We start from the raw sequence: 18,041 nt of genomic DNA on the forward strand, positions 1-18,041 counted from the left end.
GCACCTACCTGCATCACCTTCTGTTGAATTTCTTCTAACTGAGTGCGCTTACTACGTTGCCTACAAACTTCCTGGTAGCGGGTATACTGCTCTCGGAGTGAATCGAGTAATTTCATAACCTGTGGCTGTGCAAGCAGTTCATCATCCATAGGAGACCATGAGACCCCTCCATCTGAGCCATTAAATCGACGTTGCTGTAATTCGGATAGCAATTCATGCCCTTTATGAATGAAAAATACTTATAGTTATAATAAATACCCATAAAGAAATACGATTCTTACTTCTCAATCTTCTCAGTTCTATTCCCTTGTTTTCGAAACCTATCTTCCTACCCACCCACATGTCATGCCACAAGTACTGAAGTGCAATTTTTCTATTTATATAGCACAATATACTAGAGCTTTTAGTACATGTATATTCTCCATAATATACTTAGATACTACACTATATTCTTGTTAGTGGCAGGTTCATTACTCAGGAGACTGTACTAACTAATCCCCTTTCCCCAAAGAACACAATCACACTTGGATTTCAGTCTGATGGTACTAATCCAAGCAGTATGTTATACCATTTCCATATCAAGCCATACTCTTAATCATATTAGTTAAAATGCATGATTAGATTAATGGATGAAAGCCTTTCTACTGGGACAAAATAATATTCAAACAAGTTCTATTTATAGAAAACTTGGGTACATATTAACTGAATAAAGAAGGGCCAGACAAGAATTGCATTTAACAGTATTCAATTACAACAACTCATGTAGAAAATCAACTTGTACATGAGAAATTAAAATTGTACAATAAATCTAAACAATTTAAAAAGTGAATAGGTTAAAAATGTTTTCCAGAAAATACTATTCTATTTTTTAAGTGCCTAAAAATTATAAAGATATTTAAATTATTTTCTTCTCTTAATCTTTACTTAGGAAAATATCCTAAATTCAAATAGCTTTCAAGGCATTCAAATAGAACTTCTGTCATGGTTTGGAGTTTTCAAATCATATTCCCACTTTCTGAATCTAAGACTGTTCTAAACCTCTCCATTTTACACTCTTTTTGACCATTACTTTAAGAGTCAGTATTATATAAAAAAGGACACAGTGGCATATATGAAGTTAATTTTCAAATACAGATCTGAAAAAGTCTCAATTCAATGGCTTAAATTACAAAACTTCCAAAATATTAAATATATACATGGAATTAAGTTTTAAATCTAGAGCAATATTTTCACTGACAGTTCTGTACCTCCTAAATATGCACTAATTCAGAGACTACAATTATTTCTTTGTTCTCTAAGGAAATATGATTTATGTCCTACAGATCAAAATGCACTAAAAATAAAATTGAGATTCCCAGGAAAATGGAGGAACAGGACGGAGCTGCAGGGCATACTCCTCTCCCAAAAGCAGCAAGTAGACAGGCAGAAACTGTCCAAATCAATTGTACTGGGGCTCTGGAGACCAGGGGAGTTCTGTATAGCATCCAGGGAAGTGTGGGACAAAGAAACTGAGAAACCGTGGGCAGAGAATGTGAGTAATTCCATCCGTGGCTCCTGAAGCCCATCGCTCACCCTAGAGGGAAGCAGCAGCAGGCTGCAGCAGACTAGGAGAGACACAGGAGTCCTACACCCCAAGTACAGAGGAGGACGCAGCCCAGTACCAAGTCAGATATTGGCCAATGAATTTAGACCACTAGATCCTGCTGTTCTAGCCCCTCCCAGTCAGACAGAGGCTGCCAGAAGCCACTGTTTTAACCACAGCAGAGGAGAAGTGGCAAATGGCCAAAAATAGCCTGCTCTTCTAGGGCTGAGGGGAATAAGCTGCTGAAGAGCATGATCTGCTGGCAGGTCAGGAAAGTGCACTTTCAAGAAAACATCAAAAAGAAGGTTTAGCAGAGAGTGCCTGCTGGGCAGGCCAGGAAAATGCAGCCTTTTAACATGGAAGGAAAAATAAATGGCTCTTTGGAGTCTTTCCTGACCCTTCCCGCAGGCTTCAGATCTGGTCTGCACCCCCTACATGGATACCTGGCCCTGTATTGGCTGGGAAATACTGACAAACCAACTGTCAAAGAAGAGTCTTAATACAACCTCAATCAATAACAAAATCCTAGACAAGACAGAGAAACTGACCTGTAAAATAAACCCATCAAGATAATCAGATGCCCAGATATCAGCAAAACATCACAAGCCACACACAGAATCAAGAATATATGGCCCAGTCAAAGGAATAAAGTAAAAAGTAAAAAAGACACAGAATTTGTAATAACTAGTGAAAGATGTTCAAACAAATCTCCTATATCAATTTAAGGAGATGGCTAAAGAGATAAAGGATAAGAAGAAGACAGAGGGTAAACATAAAGAATTCAAACACATACAAAGAAAAATAACTAATCTTACAGGAATGAAAGGCATAATAGGTGAAATTAAAAATACAATGGAGACATACAACAGCAGATGTGAAAAGGCAAAAGAAAGGGACAACAGCTAGAAGACAGAGCATCAGAATTCAAGAAGAAAAAGAACAGATACAGAAATGAATGGAAAAAATTGAGTAGGGTCTCAGGGAAATGATTTACAACACAATGCACAAAAACATACACGTCACAGGTGTCCCAGAAGGACAAGAGAAGGGTAAAGAGGCAGAAAGAATATTTGAGGAAATAATGGCTGAAAATTTCCCAACTCATAAAAGAGATAAATATACATATTCAAGAAGTGCAACGTTCTCCAAACAAAATAAATCAGAAGAGACCCCTCCAAGACATACACTAATCAGACTGCCAAATGCCAAAGATAAAAAGAGAATTCTGAAAGCAGCAAGAGAAAAGTGATTCACTACATACAAGGGATGCCAAATAAGCTTAGGTGCTGATTTCTCATCAGACACCATGGAGGTAAGGGGGCAGTAGTATGCTGTATTTAAGAAACTGAAAGAGAAAAACTGCCAGTCAAGAATTATTTATTTGGCAACACTATCCTTCAAAATGGAGGAAAGATTAAAATATTCACAGATAAACAGAAGCTCAGGGAGCTCACTAACAGGAGACCTGTCATACAAGAAATACTAAAGGTGTCTTAGTTTGCTAATGCTGCAGAATGCAAAACACCAGAGATGGATAGGCTTTTATAAAACGGGGGTTTATTTCACTACACAATTACAGTCTTAAGGCCACAAAGCATCCAAGGCAACACATCAGCAATCGGGTACCCTCACCGGAGGATGGCCAATGGCCTCCGGAAAACCTGTTAGCTAGGAAGGCAGCTGGCATCTGCTCCAAATGCTTGGGCCTCAAAACGCTTTCTCCCAGGACATTCCTCTCTAGCAAGCTTGCTCCTCTTCAAAACATCACTCCTAGCTGCACTCTCTTTTCTCTCTTTGAGTCAGCTCATTTATATAGCTCCACCAATCAAGGCCCACCCCGAATGGGTGGGGCCACGCCTCCATGGGAACATCTCATCAGAATCATTGCCCACAGCTGGGTGGGGCACATTCCAAGCAAATCCAACCATCACCAAAACGCCTGCCCCACACAAGACCACAAAGATAATGGCATTTGGGGGACACAATACACTCAAACTGGCACAAAAGGGTAATAAGTAAAAGGATAAAGAGAGAGAAAAAAATAGATCTGACAAATAAAAGCCAAAGGATAAAATGGTAACCACCTTTACAGTACTAACACTGAATGTTAATGGATTCAACTTCACAATCAAAAGATACAGACTGGCAAAATGGATAAAAAAACAGGATCCAAATATATGTTGCTTGCAAGAAACTCATTTTTAGACCCAAAGATACAAATAGGTTGAAAGTGAAAGGCTGGAAAACGATATTCCACACAAGCAATAACAAAAAAAGCTGGGGTAGCTATACTAATATGTTGTATAATGTAATAATATAATAATAATATATATATATAATAATAGTCATAAATATTTATGCACCTAATCAAGGTGCTACAAAGTACATGAGGCAAACACTGGCAAAATTCAAGGGATTGGATGTCTCTTCAATAACAGTGGGAGACTTCAGCACACCACTCTCTTCAATAGACAGAACATCTAAACAGAGGTTCAGTAAGGAAACAGGGGGCCTAAATAATATGATAAATGAACTAGACCTAAAAGACATATACAGACCACATGCTGGAGCACAAAACAGGTCCTAATAAATTTTAAAAGACTGAACTTATACAAAGCGCTTTCTCTGATCATAATGGAATGAAGCTGGAAATCAATTAACTGCCAGAGAACTGGAAAATTCACAAATATATGGAAGTTAAACAACACACTCTTAAACAATCAGTGGGTCAAAGAAGAAATTGCAAGTGAAATCAGTAAATAACTCAAGACAATTGAAAATGAGAACACAACATATCAAAACTTATGGGATGCAGGGAACACAGCAATGAGACAGAAATTTATAGCCCTAAATGCCTACATTAGAAAGAAAGTGCTAAAACCAACGACCTAACTGAACACCCAGAGAAACTAGAGAAGGAACACAAACTAACCCCAAAGCAAGTAGAAGGAAAGAAATAACAAAGAATAGAGTGGAAATAAATAAAATGGAGAAAAAAAAATAATAAAATCAGCAATAGCAAAAGTTGGTTCTTTGAGAAGATCAATAAAATTGACAAACCCTTAGCTACACTGACAGAGACAAAAAGAGAGAAGATGCAAATAAATAAATAGAGAAATGAGAGGAGTGGTCATTATCACAGGCCCTGTAGAAATAAAAAACATCTTAAGTGGATATTACGAATAATTGTATGCCAACAAACTAGATGATTAGGTGAAATGGAAAACTTCCAGAAACACATGAACAACCCATGCTGACTCAAGAAGAAACAGAAGACCTCAACAAATCAGTCACAAATAAAAAGATTGAATCAGTCATCAAAAAACTCCCAACAAAGAAAAGCCCAGGAAACGATGACTTGACAGGTTAATTTTACTAATCATTTCAAGAAGAATTAATATCAATCCTGTTCAAATTCTTCCAAAAAACTGAAGAAGAGAAACAGCACTACCTAACTCATTCTATGAAGCCTGAAAAAGACACTACAAGAAAAGAAAACTACAAACCAATCCCTCTAATAAATATCGATGCAAAAATCCTCAACAAATTATTTACAACACTAACAGCACATTAAAAGAATTATACACCACAATAAAGTGGGTTTTATCCCAGGTATGCAAACGTGGTTCAACAAAAGAAAATCAATTATGTAATACACAATATTAACAAATCGAAAGGGAAGAACAACATGGTCATCTCGACTGACAGAGAGAAGGCATTTGTCAAAATTCAGCATACTTTCTTGATAAAAACACTTTGAAAAATAGTAATAGAAGGAAACTCACTCAACATGAAAAAGGGCATATATGAAAAACCCATGGCTAACATCATACTCAACAGTGTGAGAAATGAAAGCTTTCCCTCTAAGATCGGGAACAAGAAAAGGATGCCCACTGTCACCACTGTTACTCAACATTGTACTAGAAGCTCTAGCTAGAGCAGTCAGGCAAGAAAAAGCAGTAAAAAGCATGCAAATTGAAAAGGAAGAAGAAACACGTTCACTATTTGAAGACACGATCATGTATTTAGAAAGCCCCCCCACCCAAAAAAAGCACAGCAAAGCTACTAGAGCTAATAAACAAGTTCAGCAAAGTGGTGGGGTACATGATTGACACATAAAAATCAGTAGCGTTTCTATACACTGGTAATGAGCTATCCAAGGAGGCAATCAAGGAAAAAATTCCATTTATAATAGCAACTAAAAGAATCAAATATTTAGGAATAAACCAAGGATGCTAAGGACCTTTACTCAGAAAACAACAAAACACTGCTAAAAGAAATCAAGAAGACTTAAATAAATGGAGACATTCCATGTTGCAGGCCAAATGTTGTTAAGATGTCAAATCTGCCAAACTGATCTATAGATTCAGTGCAATCTCAATAAAAATAGCCTACTTTGCATAAATGGAAGTCAGTTATCAAATTTATTTCAAAGGGAAAGGGGCCTAAAATAGCCAAAAACATCTTGAAAAAGAAGAATGAAGTTGGAGGACTCTCGCTTCTTGACTTGAACACTTATTACAAAACTACAGTGGTCAAAACAGCATGGGAATGGCATAAAGACAGACACATTGATCAATGGAATCGAATTGAGAGTTCAGAAATAGACCCTCAGATCTATGGTCAATTGATTTTCGACAAGGCTGCCAAGTTCACCCAACTGGAACAGAACAATCTCTTCAATAAATGGTGCTGTGAGAACTGAACCGTATACTAGAGAATGAAAGAGGACCCCTATATCTCACTTCCTATACAAAAATTAACTCAAAATCCTAAATATAAGAGCCAGTGCCATAAAACTCCTAGGAGGAAATGCAGGAAAGCATTTTCAAGATCTAGTGATAAACATTAGTTTCTTAGACCTTATACTCAAAGCACAAGCAATAAAAGAAAAATAGATAAATGGGACCTCCTAAAAATTGAATACTTCTGTACTTCAAAGGACTTTGTCAAGAAGGTAAAGAGGCAGCCTACTCAATTGGGAGAAAATATTTGGAAACCACATTCTCTGACAAGGGTTTGATATCCAGAATAGATAAAGAAGTTCTACAACTCAACAATAAGGAAACAAACACCTAATTTAAAAATGGGCAAAAAACATGACTAGACATTTTTCCAAAGAGGAATTACAAATGGCTAAAAAGCACATGAAAAGATGATCAACTTTACTAGTTATTATGGAAATGTAAACCAAAATTACGAAAGATCATTTCACACCTACTAGAATGGCCATTATTAAACAAACAGGAAACCACAAGTGTTGGAGAGGATGTGGAGAAAAAGGAACACTTATTCACTGCTGGTGGGAGTATAAATGGTACAGCCACTGTGGAAGACAACTGGGAACTTCCTCGGGAAGCTATGTATAGAACTGCCATGTTATCCAGCAATCTGCTACTGGGTATACATCTAGAACTAAAAGCAAGGACACGAGCAGGTATTTGCACACTAACGCTCATCGTGGCATTATTCGTAATTGCTAAAAGGTGAAAACAATCCAAGTGTCCATCAACCAATGAATGGATAAACAAAATGTGGTATATACATACAATGGAATATTATTCAACTGTAAGAAGGAATGAAGTCCTGATGCATGCAACAATATGGGTGAACCTGGAGGACATTATGTTGAGTGAAATAAACCAGTCACAAAAGGTCAAATATTATAAGACCTTGCTAATATGAACTAAATATTATGAGCAAACTCATGGAGTTATTATCTAGAATATAGGTTACAGAAGACAGAATGAGGATAGAGAATGGAGAAGTTATGCTTAATTTGTGCAGAATTTTTTAATAAGGTTGATTGTAAATGTTTGGAAATGGATAGAGGTGATGGTAGCATATTATCATATGTGTAAATAACAGTTGGAATCATGTGCGATGTGGCTGAAAGGGAAAGCTCAAGGTCATGTAAATCACTAGAAGGAAAGCTAGGGGATGAAACAAGGGACTGTATAACATTAACATCCCTGTTGTGGATGATGAAGTTGATTAACAGTACAAATACAAGAATGTTATTCCATGAATTAGAACAAATGTATGCCCCAACTACAAGGTGTTAATAATAGGGTTGTATATGAGGAAAAAATGTACCTAATGCTAACTACAAACTACAGTTAACAGTAATATCTTAATGTTCCTCCATCAATCGTAACAAAGATACCACACAGAAGCTAAGTGTCATTAATAAGGGGTATACGGGGCATCGAGTTTTTCTTTCTGGAGCCGTGAAAATGTTCTAAAATTGACTGTGGTGATGTAAGCACAGCTCTGTGATCATACTGACAGCCATGGGTTGTACACTTTGGATGGAATGTATGGTGTGTGAATAAAACTGTATTAAAAAATGAAATTAAATTAAGATATTTCCATTTGAAAGAATTCCAATTCATCTCCTAGAATTTGTGAAACCACTACTAGAGAGAATTGATTTGGAAGATACATATGATGCAGCACTGAATAATTACTACATGCAAGGCCACTGCAAGGTGCTAAGTGTTTTTACAAAGATTTTTTAAAGTGGTATAGCTAGTGGCTTTGGATTCAGACTGGTTTGAGTTACTCTAACAGAGCTTAATAGTCACTTTATCTTGAGTAAATTATTTGGAAAACAATACCATTTATCTCAAAGAGTTTTTAGGAGAACTAAATAAGAAAACATATTAAAAAAATTTTTTTTAAGTACAAACATCTCTGCAACAGCACATACAGGCAGTTGCTAAAAGCACAGATGCTTATTGGGGGTGGGGGATTGGGCAGGGGATAAGGAAGGTTGATGGGCTGCCCCTGACAGTGGGATGTGTGTGGGGTTCTCTGGCCAGGCCCTGGTCCACATGGGAAAACACTAGTCAGTCACAAAGTCACGGAGCACCACACAAGCCTGGCTGTTTGCCTGGGAAACACACACAGGAGGCTGGGGCACTATGCCTGGCACATAATGAGTGGTACATAAATGTTACCTATTATTACCACACACAATCCTCATAGCAACCAGAAAAATGGGAATTTTTATCTCCATTTCAGAGATAAGGAAGTAAATTCAAGACTTTCAAGAGATAATTTAACTGTTTATCATTATTAATATATATTTTTAAGATTATAAAGTATATTAACACAGAACAGACCAAAGGCACTATGGGAAATTTCTGTTGGAATGCCTCACATATAATACATGCTCACTTAATGTTTATTTAATGAACCTATCGATCTATGAATTATTTATTGGGTTATGATTATCACTAATAAACATGTTTTTTCATCTTACCTGTCTGAAGAACTGTTTCAGGATCAACTGATGGAAGAAAGTTTAGATCTACAGACCTGGCAAGCATCAAAAGTAATTTTTAAAAGCTTTATTTCTATTCATATAACCTAAAAAAATCCTTTATACATACATATTAAAACAAGGACACATAAACATGAAAATTTGATACATATTATTCTACCATGTTAATTTCTCTTAAGCCTAAGGAAGCCCAATAGATAATTAAATACCAAAAGCCAGAGAAATATCAATGTGATAAATCATTAAATATATCACCTGAAGAAATACAATACATTCTTATTAATTCTTAATTATAGCATTATTTCAAATATATCAAAGAAATCTATTTCACAGTTTATTCACTGAATATTTGTTTCAAAATGAAATTTGTAAACTATATAGTAACCAAGAAACAGAACATTAAAAATGTACCTACCCACCCACCCCCATGAAAGATTTACTTATATACCAAAATTTTTAACCATGAACTCATTCTCTACAGGCACCCTCTTAGGATGTCTTTCCTTAAGAAAATAACTTCAGGAAACATCAAACTCAGTCTGATGGATTATTCAGAGAGCAAAAAGGTTTGGCTACTTCTTGTCAAGTAACTTGTGAGACGTTTTCAATTCCTAAGCATAGCATATATGGTGTGTGATATCTATGCATGCACACATAGAAACATATAAACACACACAATGCATATATTTATACAGCATCTGTAAGGTAGTAATGTTTCTAAATGTTTTAACTTAAATAGGTTTACATTTAAACCACTGTTTTCACATTATTACTTTATTTTCACCAGGATTTGGTGTTAAACCATGACCTTTTCACATCCCTCTTACCTTATTACCTCAGCTAATTGATACATGACCATATCTGAATTCATGTAATAAGATGCATTTTAGCAAGGTTCCACTATATTTTCAAGGTCAATATCAAGGAAGACAGACAAGGATAAGCACTGATTCTTTCACATTTACTAATGAAAAATTACTGTTCTAGTGACCACTTTGTTATTGAGAGTCCAGAAAGAGTTAATTTGCTTCCTAATATGCTTTTTACGTGGAGAGAGAGACCTGGTCTACCAAGAGGAAAATGAAAATAAACAAGTTTGTAAAGTTCAATAGAAACCTGTTAAAATGTTAAAACTATGTAGTCGCATTTAGATAATATAACTGAACAATAACTTCATACAGTGTCATAAAACACTAAGTTCCTCAAGTTGAACTCATGAATATCACATAGGTTGCAAGGACAGAGAAAGTTCTACAAGCTAGGCATTTAAGTATTTAAATAAGGTTAGAATAACTTTTATTTCAGGCTGTAACTTTTTTCTTTTTCCTTACTAAGCAAAGGTAGAAAATTGTTTCATGTTGACAATATTGTTAATACATGTTCTTCTGAACATGTTCAACTCAACATTTTATTCAGTGTCGAAAAAGGTAAATGTATTATTATTCATCAATAATTATCAAGAAAATCATTATTCATCAAGAAAAATAGCTTTTGTAGAAGAAACTCTGAGTCAAGTCATGAATGTCTGACATATAAAGAAAATTCTCACAAATTAAAAAATGAATTTAATTCAACTGTCATGTATCAATTTTGATTGTAGACTTGTTTACCTTAGTTCTTTTACCATGCATTAACAATAAAGGTATCTTTTCTGATTAATCATAACTTTGCAAGCTTATACAACATGACACTAGCCACCTACCTTTCTTTCTCTTGCTGATTTCCTTTATCACTTCCATTGTTAATCAAAGCAAGTTCATCTAATAATGACGTAGATTCTTTTGTAAACTTCTCAAAAACCTACAATATGAGACTTTATTAACATACTAAGAATAATCTTAAAAGTTAGTATGTATTTAAAAGTTTTCAGGTAAGACCAACAGTATTAGTCAGGCAAGACTGCCTACCCTGGAAGTCATTTAATGCATTCAAACACCAGAGCACCAATGTACACAAGAGAAGCAAAACCATTTCCTAAAACAATGAATAGTTGTAATCTATAAGATTTTTTTTCAAATTTGAATATATTAAGAAATTATTGTTAGTCCTCAGTTATTCCTATGTCTCTTTAAGCACATTTCCACTGATAACAATTATAACTGTAGGAACACAAATGATGTCCAAATAGGACCAGTTCTAAGCATCTAATTCCAGTTACAGCACATTCCTTTATGAATGCTATAAAAAATTTCATGGTTATTCTGCCATCACCAATCCATGCTGGTTGCATGGAATAGTTAGAGAGTTTTATATATGTGCATGCTGCATAAAAATAAATTAGTTATAATTTTGACATGACTTCTTAAAGTATTTATTAAAAGGGATTTGGGCAAGTCTGTTTAGACATACAAAGTTGACACTCGTTTGATATCACTGTTCAAATACTGTGAAAAGAGAAATGACTATTCATTCTGAGATAAGAGAAAATTCATTATTCTTCCATGAAATTAGTATATTATCTAATCTGGCATTAATTTGAAGTTTGCTCTTCCAGCACCCTACAGTTCAATAAAAACAATGTTGTAGCAGATTTCAGAAGTCTGACCTGACAAAGAAGATACATTTTCAGAAAAGGAAGCTTACTCTCTTTAGGCTGACAATTCAAATTGGTGTTTGAATACCCTCCTGAAAAATTAGATCACCTAGATTACCTCTCAAGAAATTATGCTACCCTATTACTCTACTTTACAAATTTACAAATTTGACTAGTAATATTATTGCTACTAATAACAACAGCAATAGCTAACACATAATGCTATTATATCATGCCAGGTGCTGTTGTATGTGCTTTATATGTATACTCATTTCACCGTATCCACAATCCCATAAGGTAAATATATTATCATCATCACAGAAAACAAGACACAGGTTAAACTGCTGAAGGTTATATAATGGCAAAGAGCAAGATCAGGATTCTGATCAGGCATGTCTGACTCTGGCATATGTGTCCTCAAGTATTAGGCTATTATGAGGCATGCACTACATTTTATTTCTTCATTTTTGTAAAAACTAAAACAAACTACATTTTAATTGACTAAAATGGTACCAAATATGTCTTATTTATATGTAATAATATTTTATCTCATTGTTATATACCAACCAGCCTCTTATTTAACCAGTCCATGTGATCATAGGTAAGACTCCCACCGAAGTCTTCTGTTAACTGGCATGGTTCTATATAACGAGTCAATTTATTGGCAGACACTAAAATAACCTATAAAGGTAAAAAGAAAAGAAACAGTTAGAAAACCACTGTTGCAAGCCCATGAGAGTAAAGTGGAAGAAAAATTAGGTTAAAAAATGCAATATTATTTCTAACATGACTCATTATCATTTATTTAATTAATACAACAGCATTTAAAATCAATTCAATGTAAATTGTGGATACCTGCTAGAAAATAATCTACCATAAACCACTGTAATGCTACATTTCAAAAACAAGAGATACTAGAAACTCAAAGTATTTTCCAAAAATATTTATCAATATTAATTTCTTGATAACAAACATCAGTCTCTTTAATTCAATGACCTAACCTGCAAAGATTTTCCCAGAGCCTCAAAATTAGCTAGGGACACTAAAATGATAAGCATAAATGAACAATAAATCTGGTAATAAAAAATTACACATTTTAAAGTTTCTCTAACATTCTTGATATATATGAACAGAACAAGTCATCTGACAGTACGACGAAACTCAACCTAATAAATGCCAATATTTAATGCGAAAATAAGAAATAAAAATTGGGAAGTCAGAGAATTCTTAAGCCTGAAACTTACATATTTCAATTATGTTTTAACTCGAAATGATTTCAAATACAAATTATAGAAGAACCTAAGAGACCTCTGTAGCATTAAATAAAATGTCAATGAAGATACACATGAATATAAAATAAAATAAATCTGTGGGAGAAAGATATTGAAATGGTAGCGTTAATACAAAAATGATAAATGGAAATTTGAGTTTGCCAAAAATGACTTCATAAGAAAAATAATAGGCAACCCGCTTCCACCTACAATATAGAAAGCTGGAAAGAGTGAAGTTCCCACCCTAATAACAGCAAAGAGCCAGATAATCTACAGAATTATAACTTTTCTGGAACTCATCAGACAGCAAAAGTCACAGAGAAGCCAACTAGACTGAAAATGAAGAAAAGACAGGCCAAGGAGAGTATGGAGGAAGGGAAGACTACACACTGGCAGGAGCAGAGCTTCTGGAATGATTAAACTCTTCCGTATCTTGACTGTGGTGAAGATTATATGACAGGGTGTGTTTCTTAAATCTCATAAACCTGTGTGCTAAAAAGGATGAATTTTCATGTATGTAAATTATACCTCAATAAGCCTGACTTAAAAAAAGAAAAAAGAAAAACTTAAGGAGGACTTGTGGAAGAAGCACCAAAAGAAAGAAAAAAAAATAAAAATAGAAATAAGATAGCAATATACAATTCTTCAGAAACATATCCAATATGCAAAACTAGGTACACATCCATAGTACATATGAAATTATAAAAAGCAAATGAGTGGAATTTATCAAGACTGCAAATAACTTTGCTAAAATTGGGAAAAATTATCTTCAGAAAGATACCAAAAGCGTATCAAAAATTTCAAGAAAAAATACACACTATCATAGCTAGATTACTATAATTGCTTGATAGCAATGCATGAAATGGAAATTAAGAACCTTAAATGTTTATATTAGAAAAGAAAGGGTAATGAATAATGAGCTAAAACCAACAAGTTAGGGGAAAAAATGGAATATATCCAAAGAAAACAGAAAGAAGGAGATAAGACATGAAATTAATGAAATAGAAAATAATAGTGTCATAGAGGCTCAATGGAGCTAAAAGTTGTTATTTAAAATTAAAGACTAATGAAACTAACAAACTTCTGATAAGATGAAGAGCAAAAAATGCAGTAAGAATGAAAAAACAAAACTACATTTAAAGCAGTGGTTTGAAACATAAAGATAAAGGCCAATTTTATGCTGAAACTATGAAAACTTTGAAGAAATGGACAAATGAAAAAAGTACAACTTGCCAAAGTAGACATAAGAAAAAACCGAACACCTATACCAATTAAATTGAATCACTAGATCCTTTCCATTTTTAGGAATCATATTGTCAATGGCAGTTTCAGTATTGCTATTCTGAAATCAGTTGATGTGGAACAAAATTAATGAGTAATAAGGGATATTCTAATTCTGCTATCCCAGTTGTCCTTAAGAAAACAGGTCACTTGGCAAGGAAGAAAGAAACAGATGTGAAATGGAAAAAAGTGAAGCCCTTATGGTCTTCAATTTGAATTGGAAGAATCAGTTTAAACTCGTGATATACCTCATCTTACACAAAAACACATACTAACATACAAATATTTTCTAGCTCTGTTCATGAAGAGATTTAGAAACAATGACCAATCCCGTAGAAATGTGCATCCCTAGTATCTGGATTATAATTTACAAATACCATGTCCCACTAAAAGGAACCAGGGCTCCTGGGAGAAATGGTCAATTCTAGTTCTAGGGCTGGAAATGATGAGCTTGGAAATTCTAGTTCTAGGGCTGGAAATGACGAGCTTGGAACATCATCTCCTCCAAACAACAAAAAAAGCTATCAAAGTCTACTAGAGTTGTGCCAATAGGACTTGAAAAGGCTTCCATTGGTCAAAGATGGGATAATCTGCACATCAGTAAGAATGATAAATGCAAGGAATCAAAACATTAAATATGTTTAAATCAACACATTCATATCGATACAAAAAATGATCACCAGTGGACTATGGCAGGGAGCAAACTTACTATATTAAAAATGAGGAAATAAAGGCGAATAAGCATTTATCTCACCATTCATATACAAACTGTACCACTGGATAAATGAATAATATATGAAAGCTAGTTTCTCATTAAAGAAGTATTCCAGCTAGTAACTGAAGAGGGAATAACAGAAATAGAACATCAAAATTTTATACTCCTTAATGAACAAAAGGATCAAGGCGCTGAACATCAATGGTTGCTAACATCACTGAAAAGAAGACACTAAGTATTATGGGCCTCATGATCAAATTACACATCTCCACATATGAATAGCCTGGGGGAAAAATAATCAAATCTAAATCTAATCAACTGTCTAAATCCAACTATCAATTTATGGAAATAGAGGTTCGAGAAGGCAGAAGAACACGTTAAACTACAGCACAGGGAAGCTAGCTGCAAAACGCAGACCATGGGAAACTGTACAGGACAGACAACTGGTCTTTTCAAGGAAAAAAAAATTGAAAGAGAGAAACTAAAGATTAAAAAGATTAATTTAATGGACTGATACAGAACCCCACAGACATAACAAGAGAACCGCATATTCTTTTCAAGCAAACATGAAGTATTTAAAAATTTGACTAGATATTGGACCATAAAGAAAACCTTGGGAAATTTCAAAGGATTGGCATCATACTGATACATTCTATGACCTCAATAATAGTAAGTTAGAAATCAATAAAAAACAAATCAAAAGTCATTAACAAGGTTTTAAAATGCTATCCACTTGGAAAATCATCTCAACCAATCATAATGTGTGGTATATTTGGACCCTGACACAAATAAATGAATAAATCTATTGGTATAATTTATATATAAATTTATTAATAAATTTTAAAATATACTTTACATATAATATTTATAAGTAACAAATCTTTTTATAATATTCATTAAATAATTAGAAAGTATTGGTTCATTGGGATTAAGGAACTATTTCTTTTAAGGTGTGATAATGGTATAGGGTTATAATTTTTAAAAGAATCCTTCCATTTTAAAGACACATATTTGATATTTACAGATAAAATGATTTGCTTTCTGAAATTGCTCCACTATCATATATGTCAGGGAAAGTAGATGGGGGTGAGGATGGGACAGGACTGATGGCTGTTGGAAACTCCATGTAGGAATACATAGAGTTCATCATAATATTCCATTTATTTTTTTATGTTCAAAATTGTTCACAATAAAAAATATTTAAAAACTAAACTAAATAAATATATACCTCTCTTTTAAAAAAAATCTTCCCAGAAAGAAAATACCAGGGTCAGATGGTTTTTATAGGTGAGTTTCAAAAAACAGAACATTTATTTCAATCTCAAACAAATGATTTCAGATAACACACAGGAAACCCTACCAACTCATTTAAGACTAGAATAATACTGATAGCCAATGACAATTTGAGAAAAGAAAATATCAAGTTAATCTCATAGATGCAAAAATTTTGAAAATATAAACTAACCCAGTGACATATAAAAAAGGTACATTATGATTAAGTTAGTGCTTGGACAACTGGTTATTCATTCAAAAAAAGGAAGCAAGGAAAGAAAGAAACTGAATCTCCCTCTCACAAATCTTCAGAATAGGGAATATACCTTTCTGATTTAGGGGGTAAGGAATCAAAAAGTGTTAACCATAAAATAAAACACTGATTAAAAATGACATAAAAAACTAAGACTTTCTGTAAATCAAAATATTCCATAAAGAAAGCAAAAACATAAGATATTACAGCACAAATAAATGACAAAGGATACATATGCAAAATACATAAGTAATTCCTGTAACTTAATTAAAAGAAAAAGCAAAAAGATGATAAAAAAGGACACAAGACTGCAGCAGACATTCCACAGAAGAGGAAATCTGAATGGCTATAATATGAAAAAACTCACAACCTCAAGAGTAATTAAGGAAATGCACATTAAGGACTTAACAACTTGCAAAAATTAAATCTACCAATATCAAGTCTTAGCAAGGCTGTGGAGCTGTGGGAATTCTTACACACTGAAAGTGTATACATAAATTGGAACACCTCTTTGGAAAACAACTTATATTATCTTGAATTATTTGAACATGTGTGTAACTTGTGCCTGGATATTCTGTAAATGAAAATCTTACACGTTTATCAGGAGAAATATACCAAGAATGTTTATAGCAGCATCATTTATAATGGCAAAAGAATGGAAACAACCCAAATTTCCATCAACAGGACAATAAGTAAACTGTGTTTATTCACAAAATGGAATATCATTCAGTATGAAAATGAATCAACTATATCTACTGCAAAAACTATGCTCATAAATCTTAAGACATAAGACGATGAGTGAGAAAGAGCAAATCAGTGAAGACTAAAAATATATCATTTTTATAAAGTTCAAAAAATAAGTAAAACTAAATGCATTATTTAGGAATTGTGTAGTAAGGAATTTGGCCTCACCCAAAGAGAAATCTGAGTTTTATCAAGGCTCATAGAAGGCAACCACCAAACCTTTATTTTCCCGAATGTTTGTAGTGTCTTTGTTATTCAGAGTGCCCCCCTGGCCTACACCTATGCTAGCAAGATAACTAAGAGCATAGGCAGGTCATGTCAGGAAGACCAAGAGGTGATTAGAGGGTCAGGGCTTTGAGTTGAGAGCTACGTCGACCTGGAGACTGAACTCAGCCACTTGAGTGATCAATCACGCAATACTGCCTATGTAATGAAGCCCTAAGAAAAACTCTGGACACTGATGCTCAGGTGAGTTTCCCAGGTCGGTAATATTCCAGGCATGTTACCACAGATAAGATTCTACACAGGTTAACATATCCCTGAGGCAATGAAAGCTTCATGTTCAGAACCCTCCCACGCTCTGCCCTATGTGTGTCTTCCTTTGGCTGGTTCTAACATATATTCTTCCTCTATAATAAAGGCAATGGTGATTAAAACGGTTTCAGTGAGTTCTGTGAAAGTGAACCTGCAAGTGGTTTGCAAACCTGAAAGTGGTTTGCGGACACCCCAGGACTTGCAGTTTGTGTCAGAATTGAGGGTGTTCTTCAAAGATGTGTGGACTCCTCTCTAACTCTGTAGTTGGACCCTAAGTCCTTGCAGTTGGTGTCAGAAGTCTGGAACAGACTTGGCAGTCTCGAGGACTGTACTCTTAACCTTGCAGTTTTGCTAATTCCAGGTAGAGATATATATGTCATTGGTAACGCTCTACAGATACAAAGATACAGATATAAAAGACTAATATAAAATAACACTGTTTTCTTCTAAAGATTTTGCCTTTCACATTTAAATCTTTCACATATACAAAACGAAAATACGAATAAAGGATGGATAAACACAAAATTTAAGTTAGGTGTTTAGAGATAGGGGAGATAAAAGGGATCAG

General features: G+C 34.3%; 1 protein-coding gene across 4 annotated transcripts in view; it reads right to left on the reverse strand.

The window, feature by feature from the left end:
- SESTD1 (SEC14 and spectrin domain containing 1) overlaps window positions 1–18,041 on the reverse strand; it is a 154,488-nt gene that overhangs the window by 37,002 nt on the left and 99,445 nt on the right. For all 4 annotated transcript variants that reach the window (XM_037850449.1, XM_037850451.1, XM_037850450.1 and 1 more), the window contains 4 exons: window positions 11,971–12,084; window positions 10,573–10,670; window positions 8,850–8,905; window positions 9–220 (listed from right to left, as the gene is read on the reverse strand). In XM_037850449.1, coding sequence (XP_037706377.1) covers window positions 9–220; window positions 8,850–8,905; window positions 10,573–10,670; window positions 11,971–12,084 — 480 coding nt within the window. The remainder of the gene's footprint in view (window positions 1–8; window positions 221–8,849; window positions 8,906–10,572; window positions 10,671–11,970; window positions 12,085–18,041) is intronic.

Source organism: Choloepus didactylus, chromosome 9 (genome assembly GCF_015220235.1).
Source record: "Choloepus didactylus isolate mChoDid1 chromosome 9, mChoDid1.pri, whole genome shotgun sequence".
Taxonomy (NCBI): domain Eukaryota; kingdom Metazoa; phylum Chordata; class Mammalia; order Pilosa; family Megalonychidae; genus Choloepus; species Choloepus didactylus.